Raw genomic sequence first — 18951 nt, forward strand, 5'->3', positions numbered from 1 at the left:
TCTGTTTAAGGATACGATAGCAGCCTGGAGGGCAGTGAGAAAGCATTACAAGTTGGCATATAAAATTTCTAAATATCTACCCCTATGGGATAATCCAGGGTTCAGCCAGGGAATTAGCAATAAACTATTTGAAGAATGGAGGCGGAAGGTATACCGAGGGTCTCCCATATTTTTCATCCTTCTGAGCCAAGGTGGTTGGGGAGGGAAGAATTGGTGGGCAATTAGGGGTTGAATCCTAACCAATTAATCCAGTATGATCAGGTGAAGCATAAGGTTATGACTCAATTGTAAGATATATCGTCGGAGGTGTCACTTAATACATTTGACGGCCTGGTCAAGTTGCACAAACGTCCTCGTTAATTTCATCTCTATATGGGGCAATGCGAGACCAGTTGACTGGTTATCAGCCAGAGAGTTTCTTTAAGCCATGGGAAACCCAACTAGGGGACCCCGACATTGGAACAAAGATCAGGGAGGGGTGGAGGGCCCTACGAAAGGCTATACTGAATGTACAGTGGCGGGAGACGCAGTATAAAGTGATGCATTGGGCGATCTATGCATTCAATTTGCCCAGAAAGCTTGAGAATCCTGAGAGGATTACTCGTTGTCCGAAATGTAATTTAGAAGCAACGGATCTCTAACATGGATTGTGGCTGTGTCCCCACCTTGAGCCACTGAGGGCCCAAGTATCAAAGTGTGTTGCTAAACTCTGGGACATCACTCCTTCTCTCCCCTACTCTGGTTCTGTTCCATGCGTGGGAGGGGGTGAGTGTCGAGGGGAGGAGGAGTAAACCTCCCTCTTCACTATTACATGTAATCATACTTGCAACAAAGAGGATGATACTGAAATATTGGTTGGAGTCAAAAGTACCCTCGTTCGAAGAAGTAGTAATCCACATAAAATGGCTGATGGAGTTACAGTGCCTTGATGCAGGAAGGAAGTCGGGACGATTGGGAAGTCACTTTAAAAAGTGGAGGGAGTTTATTATAACCTACTTCAATTCGGAGGAAATAGAACGCTTAATGTCGCCATTTAAGGAGACGGCGTGGTATCACTCTGAGAAATTAGGTGGTACACTTGGAGGATTAGAGGTGGGGGTTGAAGGTGACTAGGTGGGAGTGGGTTTGAGTAGAGGGGGTTCAGGGGGGGGAGGAGTAGGATAGTTTAACAGGATGGTGGCAAATTCATTCATATAGTTATGGTTTCCGTAAGGTATTAAAGATTCTGAGTCTTACTGGGAATACTGAGAACATTGATTAGATGTTGTAGTACTGAATTGTAAAAGGAGCGATATACAATTTTCTTGTCATTTTGCTGATAATATTGTTATTATTAATATTTGTTCTATGTAATGATTTGTTTGCTTTTGAAAATCAATAGAAATTATAATTTAAAAAAAAAAAATGATTTTCATGCAGGACAATGCTCTATCACATGCATCCAACTACTCCACAGCATGGCTGGCCAGTAAAAGTCTAAAAGATGAAAAAATAATGACGTAGTCCCCTTGTTCACCTGATCTGAACCCTATTGAGAAGCTGTGGTCCCTCATAAAATGTGAGATCTACAGGGAGGGAAAACAGTACACCTCTCGGAACAGTGTCTGGGAGGCTGTGGTGACTGTTGCACACAATGTTGATTGTAAACAGATCAAGCAACTGACAGAATCTATGGATGGTAGGCTGTTGAGTGTCATCATAAAGAAAGGTGGCTATATTGGTCACTCATTTTTTGGGGTTTTGATTTTGCATGTCAGAAATGTTTATTTCTAAATTTTGTGCAGTTATATTGGTTTACCTGGTGAAAATAAACAAGTGAGATGGGCATATATTTGTTTTTTATTAAGTTGCCTAATAATTCTGCACAGTAATAGTTACCTGCACAAACCGATATCTTCCTAAGATAGCCAAATCTAAAAAGAGAAACCACTCCAACTTCCAAAAATATTTAACCTTTTGATATTTGAGTCTTTTGGGTTGATTGAGAACATAGTTGTTGATCAATAATAAAAAAAATCCTCTAAAATACAACTTGCCTAATAATTTTGCACACTGTGTAATGTCGCTGTGATGCTGATTAAACTGACACCCGCGATGTGAAAGAATCCGATCTGTGGTTGACAAATCTTTTTATAATCTAATGATATCTTTTGTGTATTGGGTCGAAATTTGGCAGGTAGGGTTGTCTTCTGCTTCTCCACCTGCCTCTTTCTTTTACAGGTCTCTGATTATTAAGTGGTCTATCTCCCTTTTTTTTTTTTTTTTTTTTTTTTTTTTTTTTTTTTTTTTTTTTTAAATTTCCCCACTGATGCCATTGGTTGGGTGGGTGGACTGTGCGCAGTGTGCTTCCACAGACTGTCTTCAATAAAATGACATTGGAGGCATCGCATGCGCAGATTCAGATTTCAGCTTAATGAAGTCATTGACATGAAATCTCTAGCTGCGCATTTGCCGCTTCCGCCGCCTTTTTATTGAAGACCTAAAAGACCGGTCTGTGCAATCAAACAGCACACACGCCCCCAACCCCAATGATGATGGCGGAGGGGATTTTCGAAAAGGAGGTAGATCACTTAATAATCAGTGAGGTGTAAAGGAAACAGGGGAGGCAAGTGGCGGGTGGGCAAGCAGAAGAAGAGAAAAAGGGTTTTTGCCAGCTCACCTGTATCGGAACTAATCTCCTGGGGAGAAGCATGGACACCACCCTGCGGGTGCAAATCGAAAGTAAAGGAAATTCCAGCTTCCAAGTGATATAAAAAGCGCTTTATTCCAAAATTAGGCTTAATCCAGAAGGCAAATTACAAAGTTCCCACAGCAAAAAACAGACTAAGAAATATTATAAAACCACGCGTTTCAGACGAGATGTCCTTAGTCAGAGCTTCTGATCTGACAAAGGGAATCCGTCAACAGGTGTGACGGGGTCCTTCTCCCCTATCACACAATCAACAGAGCGAGAGACGAGTGAGCAATCAAAAGCATATTTATTCCATGCAATCCAGAATGGCCATCAAATAATCCACCACACAGAGTGTAAAATATCCCAGTAATTGTATAAATGTCGCAGGGATAAGTCGCAATCCTCCAGCAGTCCTTTTCCAGGGAAATCGGGGGTTCAGTCTCTCTGGGTTGTCGCTTTCAGCCCAGAGGATCAATCTTCATCCTTCTCTCCAAGTTCTCAAACAGACTGCCTCATCCCCCCCAGGTAAGCAAAAGGTAGATTCCAGGCCCCCTCCCCCACACCTAGGGACAGAAGTGCTTCAAGGAGTTGTAACCCTGCAGACAATACAATGTACATACAAGCAATACAAATAATGGACAGTGAACCACGCCTAAACATTAACCCACACAAAATGGTACATAACCCACAACATCACAACAGGTATTTGCTACTTCTTCTGTGAGCAGCATTATGTAGGCAAAGAGATTCTGAAACTAACTGTTTTAACTTAATTACTGGGTGCAGCCGTTCTGACCTTATCAAATTATTGAGTTTAGCTGAGCTGGGAGATCTGTCTTGCCCATAGCAGGATCTCAATAGAGAAGGCCACTTCAGTCAATGCACAATCACAGCAGGACTTCCTAGTCCTCTAATGCTAATCACAGGGTAATAAATGCTTTAGTTTAGGTAAACAATAGCACACACACAGATAAGAAAAGCACAGTTGCTTTTTCTTTATCCCTTGCAGCATACTGTCCTCAGATTACATTGCAAAATCCTGCTGACAGATTTAATTTAAGTAGCCTGCTTATGGCTGCATCCGACAAGCCTCAATGTCCCCGCACTTTTGCCATCCTGCAGGTGCAAAGCTGGCTATCAGGGTGGATAAAAATCAATGTTTTTTTTAAAAAAAATAAAAAAAATCGGATTTTTTTTATTTAAATCGGATTTTTTTTATTTAAATAGGATTTTTTTCAATAAACTGCTTTTTGAGGAAAATATTTTACCATCCAAAGGTTCTTCCATCATGAGATAAAGCTGAGTTGTTTAACTCAGTAGAATAAAGGCTGTATAGGTGTAAGGGTATGTGCGCACGTTGCTTTTTACCTGCTTTTTTGCTGCTTTTTCTTCTGCGCTGTTTAATGCCAAAATGGATGTGTTCTTCTATTCAAGCAAAGTCTATGGGAATTTGGGTTTCTTGTTCACACTATGTTGTTCAAAATGCTGCCTTTTTGTGGCAGAACTTTGGTCAAAAACTCAGCTTTGCCGTGCAAAACCCAAATGGCAAAAACAATTGACATGTTGCTTCTTTGAAAAGCTGAGTTTTTGACCAAAGTTCTGCCACAAAAAGGCAGCATTTTGAACAACATAGTGTGAACAAGAAACCCAAATTCCCATAGACTTTGCTTGAATAGAAGAACACATCCATTTTGGCATTAAACAGCGCTGAAGAAAAAGCAGCAAAAAAGCAGGTAAAAAGCAACGTGCGCACATACCCTAACATTCACAATGCCATGCTCTTCCAGAGGTTTCTGTAGGATTAGTGGGCAGTTTCTCTCCTATATTATCACAGACGCTCGCTTTACTTACGCAGTTCTCAAAACTGAATTTGACTCCGCAGAGGTCCCAGCCTCTTCTTCACGGCAAAAATATTACAACATGAACAGAGTTGAGAAAAAGACCTTAATCCTATTGTTCTACAAACCTATGAATACAGAATCAACCCCTTCAGTGCCAAGTCCAAGAAGTTAGACAATATGTTTTGGATTGTTTGGAGTGGAATAGATCTGCACAACACAAGAAGAATGTGAATCTAAGTGTGAGGAGGAGGAAGGGCAAGCAGACAAGAAAATGAAAGTGAAACTTTGAGCACAATACTGCAGCATAGCCACAGACAGACAAGTCTGGATCTGTTTGTGTGTACGATCTGAGGTTTCTTACATTCTTTCCTTATAATGGCAGCAGGCCGTAAAAGAGTCCCAGTTTGGGAATATTTTAATGAAGCTCCTTCGCCTATCGGTAAGGCAGGCATGCGTGCAAAATGCAAACGATGCAACAAAGAGATGCAAGGCCTGGTGGCACGAATGAGGCAACATCATGAGAAGTGCGGTGATGAAGATGACCAAAGAGACACTTCTGAACAGGCAGGATCTTCAGGTTGGTAAACATTTTTATTGAATCCTATTTCTAAAGACTGAACTGTCATGTGTGAGAAAAATTATATTTCTTATTATTACTGCATGTTACTGTAATTTGGTACAGTTATGAAGAAAAACAAATATTCCTTTTTGGGCAGGGGCAGTGATGTGTTGTGTACAATAAGCAGAAGTTGTATAATAAACAATAAAATAACAGCATTGACTTTTTTTTGTTTAGGGGAATTCATGGATTCTGGAAACTATCCACCTCCAAGATCACCATCATCCTGTTCTACAGTTTCAGAGTTATCCATCCAGGATAGTGCTTCATTAGCAGCAGCATCATCATCATCAGACACCCACAGCCACATATCACCATCACCCAAAAGGAAGAAAAAACCTTTACCTCTTGGAACCACCATAGATAGGTTTGTGATAAGAACTAGCAGATTAGAAAAAGAGTTGATTGATGAAAAAATTGCCCAGTTTATTTATGCAACGAACTCTTCTTTCCGTCTGACTGAGAACCCACATTTCATTAATATGGTTCAGTCACTGAGACCAGGATACAGTCCACCCAGCGGAGCTGATGTTGCAGGGAAACTGCTGGATCAAGTGTATGACAGAGAAATGGAGCAATGTGCAACAGCTCTGGAGGGTAAAATTGTTAACCTAAGTATTGATGGGTGGAGTAATGTCCACAATGATCCTATTGTATGTGCTTGTATAACAGAAGAAGGTAAAGTCTTCCTTGCACAAACAACTGATACGTCAGGAAATGCACACACAGCAGAATACTTACAAGAAGTGGCAGTAAAAGCTATAACAACATGTGAACAAAAATTCAAATGTCTAGTACGCAGTTTGGTCACTGACAATGCTGCAAACGTCTCCAATATGAGAAGAGATTTAGAAGAATAGGGAGGGAATACAAAGCTGCTAATAACATATGGCTGCAGTGCTCATTTGCTGCACCTCTTAGCCAAAGACTTAAGTGTTCCAGAAATAAAGGCTAATGTTGTTGAAATTGCTAAATACTTCCGTAATAATCATTTTGCTGCAGCAGCTCTGAAAAGGATGGGTGGAACCAAGCTAACGCTCCCACAAGATGTTAGATGGAACTCTGTGGTGGACTGTTTTGAGCAGTATATCAAAAACTGGCCTATTCTGATGACACTTTGTGAAGAAAATCGAGATAAAATAGATGGCACTGTCACGGCCAAAATCCTCAACATTGGGCTTAAGAGAAATGTTGAACATATGCTGAGCTTCCTGAAACCCATCTCTCAAGCTTTAAACAAAATACAGAAAAATAGCTGTTTTATTGCGGATGTTGTTGAAATTTGGAAGGAACTGAGTGAACACTTAAAAACAGAACTACACATGGACAGAATTAAATTACAAGCAGTAAACAAACGAATGGGACAAGCACTGACTCCAGCTCATTTTTTGGCAAATATTGTCAATATCCAATATCAGGGTCAAAACCTAAGTGCTGAGGAAGAGGAGTTAGCTATGACATGGGTATCCAGCAATCATCCATCTTTAATGCCAACTATAATAAACTTCAGAGCTAAGGGGGAACCATTCAAGAAATATGTTTGCTGAAGATATTTTAAGGAAGGTCACACCAGTAAACTGGTGGAAGTCACTTAAGCGCTTGGATTTAGAGACTGTTCAAGTAATGATTTCACTTTTAACAGCAGTAGCTTCTTCTGCAGGTGCTGAAAGAATATTCTCTTCCTTTGGACTCCTTCATTCTAAATTGAGAAATCGGTTGGGACCCAATAAAGCAGGAAAGCTTGTTTTTTTTCTTTTCCAGATTATGAATAGGAACAAAGAAGATGATGATGAAGATGACGACAAGTGAGCTACAGAGGACAGCAGGGACAGTAATATTTAAGATTTTCATGTGTCGGCTGGGCTGACAGTCTAAGTTTCTTAAAATATATATATATATATTTTGTTTAGCCAAATTAGTTAACAAACATGGATGTTTGTTTAAGCAAATAACTTATGCTGTAATGTTATTGTTTCAGTTGAATAAATCTATTTTTAAATTGTTATTGAGGTCAGGATTATTTTTCTCCTTCCTAAGTACAACAGAACAGTGGTGTCCAATAATGAATGATTAACCCATTAAACTGGGGAGAAAAAAGTAATATAAAAAGTGATTCTAAAAATCTTCATCTACTTGCATGTTAAAGTAGCAAGAACTAGTTTAGGTAGAAACTTTGATTTAAATCACTGATTTAAATCAAGCCTTACTGACTAGTGATTTAAATCGTGATTTAAATCCGTTAGATTTAAATCAAATCCACCCTGCTGGCTATGCTAACTGCATGGGAGTGTGTTCAATTTGGACCTGCAGTGTGACCATCCCGCAGGCCCAAACTGTCATGTATTAATAAGCTATCACCACCAGCAAAGCAGAAAGCCAGGGGTCTGGATTGCACTCTTGAAGGTAGATCACCAGGATCATCTGTTAACTGAGACTGATCTACAATACCAGACACAAACTTTTCACCAAGGATTGGCCTTTTCTAGGAGGCAAGCAAAGGTTCCTGTTGTGAATACATTTTCCAGTTCGGGGCTCCCTGTTGTGGTCAGTGCTGGCGGTGCAGTTGATGTGTGGAATGAAAGCCACATACCTGTGGAGGACTGGCAATCAGGGTCAGATTGGGCTATTTAACTGAGTAGTTTTCTCTTGTTACTTGCCGGTGATCAATGGTCTCCTGTGTGTTTAAGGACATTCTGTAACCAGCTCTGCTCACTACCAGAACTCCACTCAGATAAGTGGTCTTTGTACCTCTTGCTTTTTGTTTTCCACTTTCTTGTTGTTTTTTTCTGCTTTGATACTAATGCTTGATTCCTATTTTGTCTGTGTGGAGTTCTTGGTGGAATGGGATCATTGCCTGCTAGGAATGTCTGTATACTTAGCTCCATGATTCTGCAAGGTATTGTGTTTGTCATGCTTGGTATTAATTCAGTCCCTCATCAGTATTGGTGTTTTTGGATCCCAGTAACAGAGTGCTGATACAGTGGGGGAGAGGTTGTGTGACCTCTGGATTTTTCCAAATCAGAAGTGCTGGTATATATTAGGGTTTTTTTTTACAGCTGCAGACAGTAAAGAGAGTTTGGGCCTCACCTTTGCTGAATCTATCTTTTTTAGCTTTGTATTGTGTTTTTCTATATCACCATAGCCTTTACATGTGGGGGGCTATCTATCTATCTTTGGGGACTGCTGCGAAGAATATTAGCTTTCTTATCTCTATCTGTGAGAATATTTAGTTCTCCGGCTGTGTTGAGATGACTAGATCATCGTAGGCTCGTCTCACGGCTACTTCTAGTTGTGTGTCAGGATTAGGTCTGCAATCCGTTAAGGTTCCAGCCACTCTGTTACCATTTGGGATTCTGCATTTTTTGATCCACCTCTGTCCCTGAATCATAACAGATTCCCCTCTTCCCCTTTCTTTACTCTGGATATTTCTGTTAGGTTTATTATAATCATCATATAATGCCGTTTTGATCATTTTTCTCTTTGCTTTTGTCTTCTAGAGCTCGAGCATAGACTTCCTAGCTAATCAGGGTTTTGATTTTAACAAAGTCTTTCGTGACGGTGAGTTATCATTTACACTGTTTTTAATATGACTGTACCCAAAAACTGTACTGGCAAGTTATGGTTTTTCTTTCTTAGGTATTCCATACTTGAACCAAGAGGAGGAAAGACAGCTCAGAGATCAGCAGGAAGATAAGCGTTACCACACAAATGGTGCAAGCACAACGTGTTACATGTATATTTCACCAGATGCGGCCAGGGCTCCTGTCGTTCCGGTAATTCCTGATGATCAGAAAGATTTTATCGATAAAATTGTGTAAGTTTCCAATGCATTTGCTACATTTGTTTAGAAATCTATTTGTTTTTTTTTCTTGCAGTTATTTCCTATTCTCTTAGCTATTTTGACTTTGTTCAAATTGTTGTCTATAGGTAAGAAAAGGCACATGTCAGAACTGCAGCCTGACTGTTAGCTCAAAGGGGTTGTCAAAGTAGCTGCAGTCTGACCGTATCCTCAAAGGGGTTGGCCAAGTAGCTGCAGTCTGACGGTATCCTCAAAGGGGTTGGTATATCCCTTTTGTAAAATTATTTTAGTTATCCCCTCCAGTACAGGGGTTGTTCCAGCAACGTCAGCACCTTCTCTCCTGGGGCTCACATAACATTATGCCACGTGAGCACTGCAACCAATCAGCTTCACTTTCGCTTCCTTCAGACAAAACCGATAACCAGAGGAAGTCTGAGAGCAGCAGCAGCTCACTTCTTCCAGTTGTCAGCTTTATCTGAAAGAAGTGAGAGTGAAGCGGCCACTGATTGGCTGTAAGGCTTACGTGGGGGGATAATGTCATGTGAGCCCCAGGAGAAAAGGTGCTGATGTTGCTAGATCGGCACCCGCACTGGAGGGGAGTATAACTGTTACTATTTTACATGAGGGAACTATAGTGATTCAGAAGGTGTTGTCTGAGTAAGGGACAACCCCTTTAAGATGGAAAAATCTTAGTTTCCAAGAAATTGAAATCTTGCAGTGTCAGCTTTTCAATTTTGGCGAAAAGGAACTTAATCACTCATGACGATCACTTGCTAATGTAGTACGTGACTGTATGCCAGCGGCAGTTTGCAAAATTTTGATTTATTCAACCCTTTAAGGGGCAGTTGCACACACTTCACCTTCTAATGTTCCCATATAAAGCTGATGGGCCACAGATTCCACGGATGGTGGAAGCCATAGTCGCCACTTATCGCTAAAACAATTTATTTGCTTGTATGGTTATTAGTAAAATTTTGCACTTATGGAACATGACTTTATTTTTTTCAGAGAATCTGTTGATGAATTTTTAAAAGATGAAGAGAAGAAAGTTCTACAGTTAGACCCTTGTACTGGGTATGTTTTTACTTTAATTTTTACATCTTATTTACATTTTTAATTCTGTTTTATAATGTTTCCTGGGGGCCAAGAGGTGGAGGATCACAATAAATAATGATGGAAGGGAGGTGGCTTCAGAATTACCATATTTTCCGGCGTATAAGACGACTTTTTTTTTAACCCCTGAAAATCTTCTCAAAAGTCAGGGGTCGTCTTATACGCCGAGTGTCATCACTTTACACACAGTAAAAGATATTGTCACTTGTCCTCCGTGCCGCGGTACCTCCAGCTGTTTCTTGCAGTCCACACAGAGATTCCTCCGTGATAGCGTCCATGCACGAAGCGGCCGCTGCAGGATGTCATCATGGCTTTACTGCAGTTGAATGCTTTATGGCGCCGTAAAGTATTCAACTGTAGTAAAGCCATGACGACATCCTGCAGCGGCCGCCTCGTTCACGTTATCAAGGAGGAGTCTCTGTGCGGATTGCAAGAAACTGCTGGAGTCACTGCTGGAACCGAGGAGAGGTGAGAATATCTTTTATTGTGTGTAAACAACTGCATAATGGGGGACAGAAGGGAACCAGCAGGAGGATGTTATTATATATTGGGCTCATTACAGCAGGGCACATTACTATACAATGGGGACATTACAGCAGGAGGGCATTATTAAACAATGGGCTCATTACTGCACAAGACATTAAAGGGAACCTGTCACCTCTTTTTTGGCGTATAAGCTGCGGCCACCACCACCGGGCTCTTATATACAGCATTCTAACATGCTGTATATAAGAGCCCAGGCCGCTTTGAGAACATATAAAACACTTTATAACACTTACCTAACGGTCACACGGCTGGCCATATGGGCGTCTCTGTTCTCCGGTGCCGGCGCTGCCTCTCTCGGCCATCTTTGCTCTCCTTCTCTAGCCGGGTGCATGCCGCGTCCGTCATCCACACTCGCCGGCATTCAGGTCCTGTGCAGGCGCACTTTGATCTGCTCTGAGCAGGGCAGATCAAAGTATTGTAGTGCGCCTGCGCGGCACCGGCGAGTGTGTATGACATAGATGCGTCATGCACACAGGCTTCAGAAGGAGGACGAAGATGGCCGAAAGAGGCGGCACAGGAGAATGGAGACGCCCATATGGCCAAGCGCGTGACCGTTAGGTGAGTATTATAAAGTGTTTTTATGTTCTACACAGCGGCCTGGGCTCTTATGTACAGCATGTTAGATTGTTGTATATAAGAAGCCCGGTTGCCGCAGCTTATATGCCAAAAAAGTGGTGACAGGGCACATTACTATACAATGGGGACATTACAGCAGGGGGCATTATTAAACAATTGGTTCATTGCTGCAGGGGACATTATTAAACAATGAGCTCATTACTGCTCTGGACATTACAGCAGGGGCTATCACTAAACAATGGGGACATTACTGGGGTCGACTTACACTCGCGTATATACGATATATCCCAAATTCTATAATTTAACTGGAAAAGTTGGGGGTAGTCTTATATGCCCAGTCATCTTATACGCCGGAAAATACGGTATGTTATTCTGGACAAAAAACTGAATTTATCAGAGTCTAAATTTATAAATCCATGAAGAATGAATAATGAATATTATATATGAGCATATGTGGCTATCACACATAGAAAAAAAACCCAATTGTTAAACACTGTGTTTATTACTGATGCTGAATTAGTCTAATTTTTAGACCAGAGCGGTCTTCACAGATGAAATCAGCCCTTGCTCATTCAATGTCTGCAAACTGCTTGTTCTGTTAACTTGCGTTTTTCGGAATGACATGAAGTAGTAATCTGATGTCCGAAAATATGATCTTCTTGTATTATTGTAGTTCAGTTAAAGGGAACCAACCAGCAGGTATTTGCCCTAAAAACTTAAGGCTGTGCCATAAGAAATCCAAGGTTTGATCGCAGAGCAATCCGTGTTCAAACCTTTAGAAATGACGTCAGGCTTGAGCACCGAGGCGGGACTTTGTAGGTCGGATCCTCCTGTAATGATTCTTCCTCCTGCCTTGCCTCCTTTTCATACACTACCGTTGTTGGCAGCACGTGTGTATTGTTATTGTGACGTTGCCTTCAGTAAAATGGAGGCGGCATGTATCGCAATCTCCGACACAATTGTACTGAGGACACTGTGAAGGTGAACAAGAGCGGTGGCGCATGCGCTAATGAAGAACAAAATTGTCCTGCGCATGCGCCACCGTCGCCGCTCATATTTGTCTCCACAGTGTCTTCAATAAAGTGGCGCCGGAAATCGTGGTATAAGCATGTGCTGATTCCAGCACCAATATCACAATAGCAATGCGCAGGTGCCGCCAACAGCGCTAATGGTGCCGATGGCGGCACAAAATGTAAAGAAAAAAAGGCAGGGCAGGAGGAGAAATCCTCAGAGGACCTGATCCTCAAGGCATTGCACTAATTACATAATTTCTGAAGGTTTGAAGAAGGATTATTCTGCAAGCAAGCCTCAGATTTCTTATCTAAAGATGTCATTTTAATCTGCATCCTAGCGCCATTATGGCGCTGCCTCTAGATTATAGGGCAATAAACCTGCTGGTTGGTTTCCATTAAGTTCTGAACCATCTGTTGATAAGTTTCTCATCTGTTTTCAGAGGACACTTCAGTCTCTGGTGCTACGGCGAGGTAGACTCGCAGATCCGAGGTGCGGCGGACAAGCAGCCACTTTGTGAACTTGGCAGCAGCTTTCCTCTGAATTATTAGAAAGTTTAACTTTCTAACATAGTGACCACCATGACCGCTAGGTGGGACCCCAGCTTATACAATGCCTTGAGAAAGTATTTTGCCCCCTTAAATTTTTCAACTTTTTCCCACATTTCAGGCTTCAAACATAAAGATAATTTTAATGTTATGGTGAAGAATCAACAACAAGTGGACACAATTGTGAAGTTGAACGATATTTATTGCTTATTTTAAACTTTTTAAAAAAATAAATAACTGAAAATTGTGGTGTGCAATATTATTCATCCCCTTTACCTTCAGTGCAGCAAACTCACTCCAGAAATTCATTTGAGGATCTCTGAATGATCCAATGTTGTCCTAAATGACTGATGATGATAAATATAATCCACCTGTGTGTAATCAAGTCTCCGTATAAATGCACCTGCTCTCTGATAGTCTGTGTTCTGTGTAAAGCACAGATAGCATTATAAAGCCCAGAGAACACAACAGACAGGTCTGTGATACTGTTGTGGAGAGGTTTAAATCCGGATTTGGTTACAAAAAGATTTCCAAAACTTTAAACATCCCAAGAAGCACTGGGCAAGTGATCATATTGAAATGGAAGGAGTATTATACCACTGGAGATCTACCAAGACCCGACCGTCCCTCAAAATTTCATCTCAAACAAGAAGAAGACTGATCAGAGATGCAGCCAAGAGGCCCATGATCACTCTGGATGAACTGCAGAGATCATCTACAGCTGAGGTGGGAGAGTCTGTCCATAGGACAACAATCAGACGTACACTCCACAAATCTGGCCTTTTATGGAAGAATGGCAAGAAGAAAGCCATTTCTCAATGATATCCATAAAAAGTTAACGTTTGCCACAAGCCACCTGGGACACACACCAAACATGTGGAAGAACGTGCTATGCTCAGATGAAACCAAAATCAAACTATTTGGGCACAATGCCAAACGATGTGTTTGGCGTAAAAGCAACACAGCTCATCACCCTGAACACACCATCCCCACTGTCAAACATGGTGGTGGCAGCATCATGGTTTGGGCCTGCTTTTCTTCAGCAGGGACAGGGAAGATGGTTAAAATTGATGGGAAGATGGATGTAGCCAAATACTGGACCATTCTTGAAGAAAACAAGTTGGAGTCTGCAAAAGACCTGAGACTGGGACGGAGATTTGTCTTTCAACAAGACAATGATGCCAAACATAGTAAAATCTACAACGGAATGGTTCACAAATAAACGTATCCAGGTGTTAGAATGGCCAAGTCACAGTCCAGACCTGAATCCAATCGAGAATCTGTGGAAAGAGCTGAAAACTGCTGTTCACAAACGCTCTGCATCCAACCTCACTCAGCTCCAGCTGTTTGCAAAGGAAGAATGGGCAAGAATTTCAGTCTCTCGATGTACAAAACCGATAGACACATACCCCAAGCGACTGCAGCTGTAATTGCAGCAAAAGGTGGCGCTACAAAGTATTAACTTAAAGGGGCCGAATAATATTGCACGCCCCAATTTTCAGTTATTTTTTTAAAAAATTTAAAATAAACAATAAATATCATTCAACTTCACAATTGTGTCCCACTTGTTGATTCTTCACCATAACATTACATTTTTTTATCTTTATGTTTAATGCCTGAAATGTGGGAAAAGGAAAAATTCAAAGGGGCCGAATACTTTCGCAAGGCACTGTATGTACATCTGGGCTATAATTCTACTTAAGTGATGGAATTTCCATCACATTGTATCATGTAGCTTAGACTTATCTGGAACCTTTAGACAATAACATTCGGCACATTTATGGCTTTTTATATTGTTTAATGTTTTTTGCTTTGTTCCTTATCTTTTTAGTCTGCTCTTTTTTTCCATAAATGTCTTATTACAGCTCTATAGTTAAAGTATACAAAAATATTTTCTTTTCTTTCTAGGTATCAGAGGAAGCTTATCTACCAGACAATGAACTGGAAGTAAGTAGGAGTGCCATATGTTTACTACAGACGTCTGTTCTCACATATGATTAGTCAGCTAGTTTCTTTAAAGCAATGAAAAGAATAAACTTTGAAAGCGTGGGTCCTTCTACACAGATCGATCCCTCCGCAGCCCCTGGGGGAATCTGACGGACAGGAGGCTGGATATCATCAGGGACAGGGCCCTGCATCCATGAGGTACTCTGTGTACCCTTAGGGACGGTGCAGGCAGCGTCTGTGTTACAGACGCCGCAGCGGCTGCTGTGTGGTTTGTGAGCCGGGACTACCGCTCACTGAGCACTGTGGGGCACCAGATGCCCGCACTTTATTAGGCACTCCCACGGCTCCCTCCTCCCCTCAGAACGCTGGCAGCCATTGTTATAATCACTTATGCCGGTGGAGGATTTCAGAATGAGCTCTGCAGCTCTGGGAGTCCCAGGCAGGGAATCTGGTGGACACACCACCGCTTGGGGCGGTTGGTAAGCCACACCAGTTGTCAGGTGCTGGCCCCCCTTGGGTGCCGAAGTGTTATATATATATATATATATATATATATATAATATATATAATATATTGTATATATATATATTGTATACATTTTCTCTATTCGGCAGCATTATTTGCTTTTGGCTATATCTCTAAGAGGAGACAACAGCATGTCGTCCGCAGAAAGCAAGGGGGCCAAGGCACAGGCTTATTTTGCAACCTGTACCTCTTGTGCGGCTATGTTACCTGCAGGTTCCACCTACCCTCATTGTGACAATGCTCGGCCCCTGTGGCACTCACTCAGCCGGAGCCTCCGGCACTGGTGGGACCCTCGGCTCAGGTGGTACCGCCGGTTTCCACTGCACAGATGGAAGGGACAGAGTTTACATTTTTGACTGAGAAACTCTGAGTCGCTTCACATTCCATGGCTCAGTCTATGGACAGATGGTCGGCTAAGATACTAGAAGCTTGGCAGTCCAGACCGGTAACACAGGGCTAGGGCACTGTGAGTTCATCGCCCCCAGGCCCCTCTCGGTCGGTACAGCAAAGGGCTCCTGGGGTGGCACCCAGATCCCACGGTGAGAACTCCGACACGGACCGCAGCCTCAGACAGGCTAAGCGGTCTTGCTGGGAACCTTCCCCGACTTCATCACGCGGTTCGGGGTCTCAGCATGAGGACTCTCTGGAGGATGAAGCGGAGGTCGCAGCTCAGGGCTCTGATCCTGACGTTGCTCTCAATCTGGATACACCTGAAGGGGACGCCATAGTAAACCTTATAACGTCCATCTACCAGGTGCTAGTCCTTCTCCCCCAACTCCACCTATAGAGGAGTCGGCTTCACTGTAGGAGAAACACCAGTTTAGGTTTCCCAAACGTACCCGGAGTGCGTTTTTCGATCACTCTAACTTCAGAGATGCTGTCCAGAAGCACAGAGCATTTACGGACAAGCGCTTTACTAAGCGCCTTAATGACACACGTTACCCTTTCCCCCCTGACGTAGTTAAGGGTTGGGCTCAGTGTCCCAAGGTGGATCCTCCAGACTGGTGGCTAGATCCGTAGTATTAGTGGCAGATGGTTCATCGCTCAAGGATGCCACTGACAGGCAAATAGAGCTCATGATGAAATCCATCTATGAAGCCATAGGCGCGTCTTTTGCTCCGGCCTTCACAGTCGTGTGGGCACTCCAAGCTATCAGCTTGTCTGTCTGAGACTAATGCGGTCGCAAGTACCTCTGCCCCGCAGGATGTGTCTTTGACTTCTCAGGCGTCGGCTTTTTCGTCCTACGCCATGAACGCCGTCCTGGACTCTGCGAGCCGTACAGCGGTAGCATCCGCCAATTCGGTGGCAGTCCGCAGGGCCATGTGGCTACGCGAATGGAAGGCAGACTCTGCTTCCAAGAAGTTCTTAACCGGTTTGCCATTTTCTGGCGACCGTCTGTTTGGCGAGCATTTGGATGAAAAACCGATGGGTGAGAGACATTCCGTCTCACGGTTACAGGATAGAGCTCAGCTCTCATCCTCCGACTCGTTTCTGCAGATGGAGTTGTGATCCCCGTTCCGCTTCAAGAACGTGGTCGTGGTCTTTACTCCAACTTGTTTGGGGTACCAAAAAAGGACGGATCATTCCGGTCCGTTCCGGGCCTCATTCTGCTCAACAGACACGTGAGAACCAGACGGTTTCGGATGGAATCTCTCCGCTCAGTCATCGCTTCGATGTCCCAGGGAGTCTTCCTAGCATCAATCGACATCAGGGATGCTTATCTCCATGTGCCGATTACACCAGAGCATCAACGCTTCCGGTGTTTCGCCTCCGGGTCGAACACTTTCAGCTCGTGACTCTGCCTTTCGGCCTGGCGACAGTCCCACGGGTCTTCACCAAGGTCATGGCATCAGTGGCGATGGGCCTACACTCTCAGGGACACTCGGTGATCCCTTACTTAGACGATCTCGTAAGTCAAGGCACCCTCCCGGGTGGCATGTCAACACAGCCTGAACATTGCTCTGGAGACTCTCCAGAGGTTCGGGTGGATCATCAATTTCCCAAAGTAAAAATTGACACCGACCCAATCACTGACTTTCCTCGGGATGGAGTTTCATTCTCTCTCAGAGATAGTGAAGCTACCGCTGGACAAACAGCGTTCGCTGCAGACAGGGGTGCACTTTCTCCTTCGGGCCCAGTCTCACCCCTTGAGGCGCCTCATGCGCTTCCCAGGGAAGATGGTGGCAGCAATGGAGGCAGTTCCCTTTGCGCAGTTTCATCTGCGTCCACTCCAATGGCACATTCTCCGCAAATGGGACAGGAGGTCGACGTCCCTAGACAGGAACGTCTCTCTTTCACTGGCAGACAAAGCCTCTCCTCAGGGGTGGCTTCTTCCCACTTCTTGGTCGAAAGAAAAATCCTTCCTGCTCCCATCCTGGGCTATGGTCACGACGGACGAGAGTCTGTCAGGGTGGACAGCGGTCTTCCGCCACCACAGGGCTCAGGGAACCTGGACTCTGACAGAGTCCTCCCTTCAGATCAATGTTCTGGAGATAAGGGCAGTGTAGCTAGCCCTAAAGTCGTTCCAGCGGTGGCTGGACGGCAGGCAGATCCGGATACAGTCGGACGACGCCACGGCGGTCGCGTACATCAACCACCAGCACAGAGCGCTGGCGGCGGACGCATCAGTCCAGGACTGGTCGCAATTTCGACTGCCTTATGTATTTCCTCCTCTGGCGCTGCTGCCCAGGGTGTTACCCAAGATCGGGTCCGACTGACGCCGCGCCATCCTCGTCGCTCCAGACTGGCCGAGGAGGTCGTGATACCTGGATCTGTGGCACCTCACGGTGGGTCGACCATGGGCACTCCCGGACCGACCAGACTTGCTGTCCCAAGGGCCATTTTCCATCTGAATTCTGCGGTCTTCAACCTGACTGGGTGGCCATTGAGTCCTGGCTCTTAGCGTTCTTAGAGTTATATCTATCACGCCTTTCGCAGAAGGTGGTCTTCCTAGTGGCAGGCACATCACTTCGGAAAGTGTCTGAGCTAGCAGCACTGTCATGCAATGCCCCCTTCCTGGTGTTTCGCCAGCATGAGGTGGTTCTGCGTCCGGTCCCGGAATGCCTACTTAAGGTGGTATCCCCCTTTTCTTCTCAATCAGGAGATCTCCTTACCTTCTTTTGGCTCTCATCCAGTTCACAGTTGTGAAAAGGATTGCACTTGTTAGATCTCAAGAGAGCACTCCGGCTCTTCTTTTCGCACACTGCGCCCCCGCGCCGTTCTGATGCGCTCTTTGCCTGTGTCACTGGCCAGCGTAAGGGGTCGCAGGCTTCCAAGTCAACCTTGGCTCGGTGGATCAAGGAACTGATCCTTGAAGCCTACCGTTCTTCTGGGCTTCCGATTCCTTTGGAGCTGAAAGCCCATTCTACCAGAGCCGCAGGGGCATTCTGGGCATTGCGTCACCAGGCTACGGCTCAGCAGGTAGGTGTGTCAGCACTACCTGGTCGAGTTTGCACACTTTCACGAAATACTATCAGGTTCATGCCTATGCTGTGGCAGATGCCAGCCTAGGTAGGCGAGTCCTTCAGGAGGCGGTTGCTCACCTGTAAGAGAGGGCCGTTTTTTTCGGCTCTTTTTATCGAGGTATTCTTTTACCCACCCAGGGACTGCTTTTGGACATCCCAATTGTCTGGGTCTCCCAATGGAGCGACAAAGAAGGGAATTTTGTTTACTTACCGTAAATTCCTTTTCTTCTAGCTCCTATTGGGAGACCCAGCACCCGCCCCTGTTCCCTTCGGGCTGTTGTTCTTTTG

General features: G+C 43.9%; 1 protein-coding gene across 2 annotated transcripts in view; it reads left to right on the forward strand.

Annotated features, from left to right (window-relative positions):
* PARN (poly(A)-specific ribonuclease) overlaps positions 1-18951 on the forward strand; it is a 242473-nt gene that overhangs the window by 37932 nt on the left and 185590 nt on the right. For both annotated transcript variants that reach the window (XM_075319112.1, XM_075319113.1), the window contains exons 6-9: positions 8632-8692; positions 8771-8948; positions 9942-10007; positions 14636-14674. In XM_075319112.1, the coding sequence (XP_075175227.1) occupies positions 8632-8692; positions 8771-8948; positions 9942-10007; positions 14636-14674 (344 nt within the window). The remainder of the gene's footprint in view (positions 1-8631; positions 8693-8770; positions 8949-9941; positions 10008-14635; positions 14675-18951) is intronic.

The sequence above is a fragment of the Anomaloglossus baeobatrachus genome, chromosome 7 (assembly GCF_048569485.1).
Source record: "Anomaloglossus baeobatrachus isolate aAnoBae1 chromosome 7, aAnoBae1.hap1, whole genome shotgun sequence".
NCBI classification, from domain to species: Eukaryota; Metazoa; Chordata; class Amphibia; order Anura; family Aromobatidae; genus Anomaloglossus; species Anomaloglossus baeobatrachus.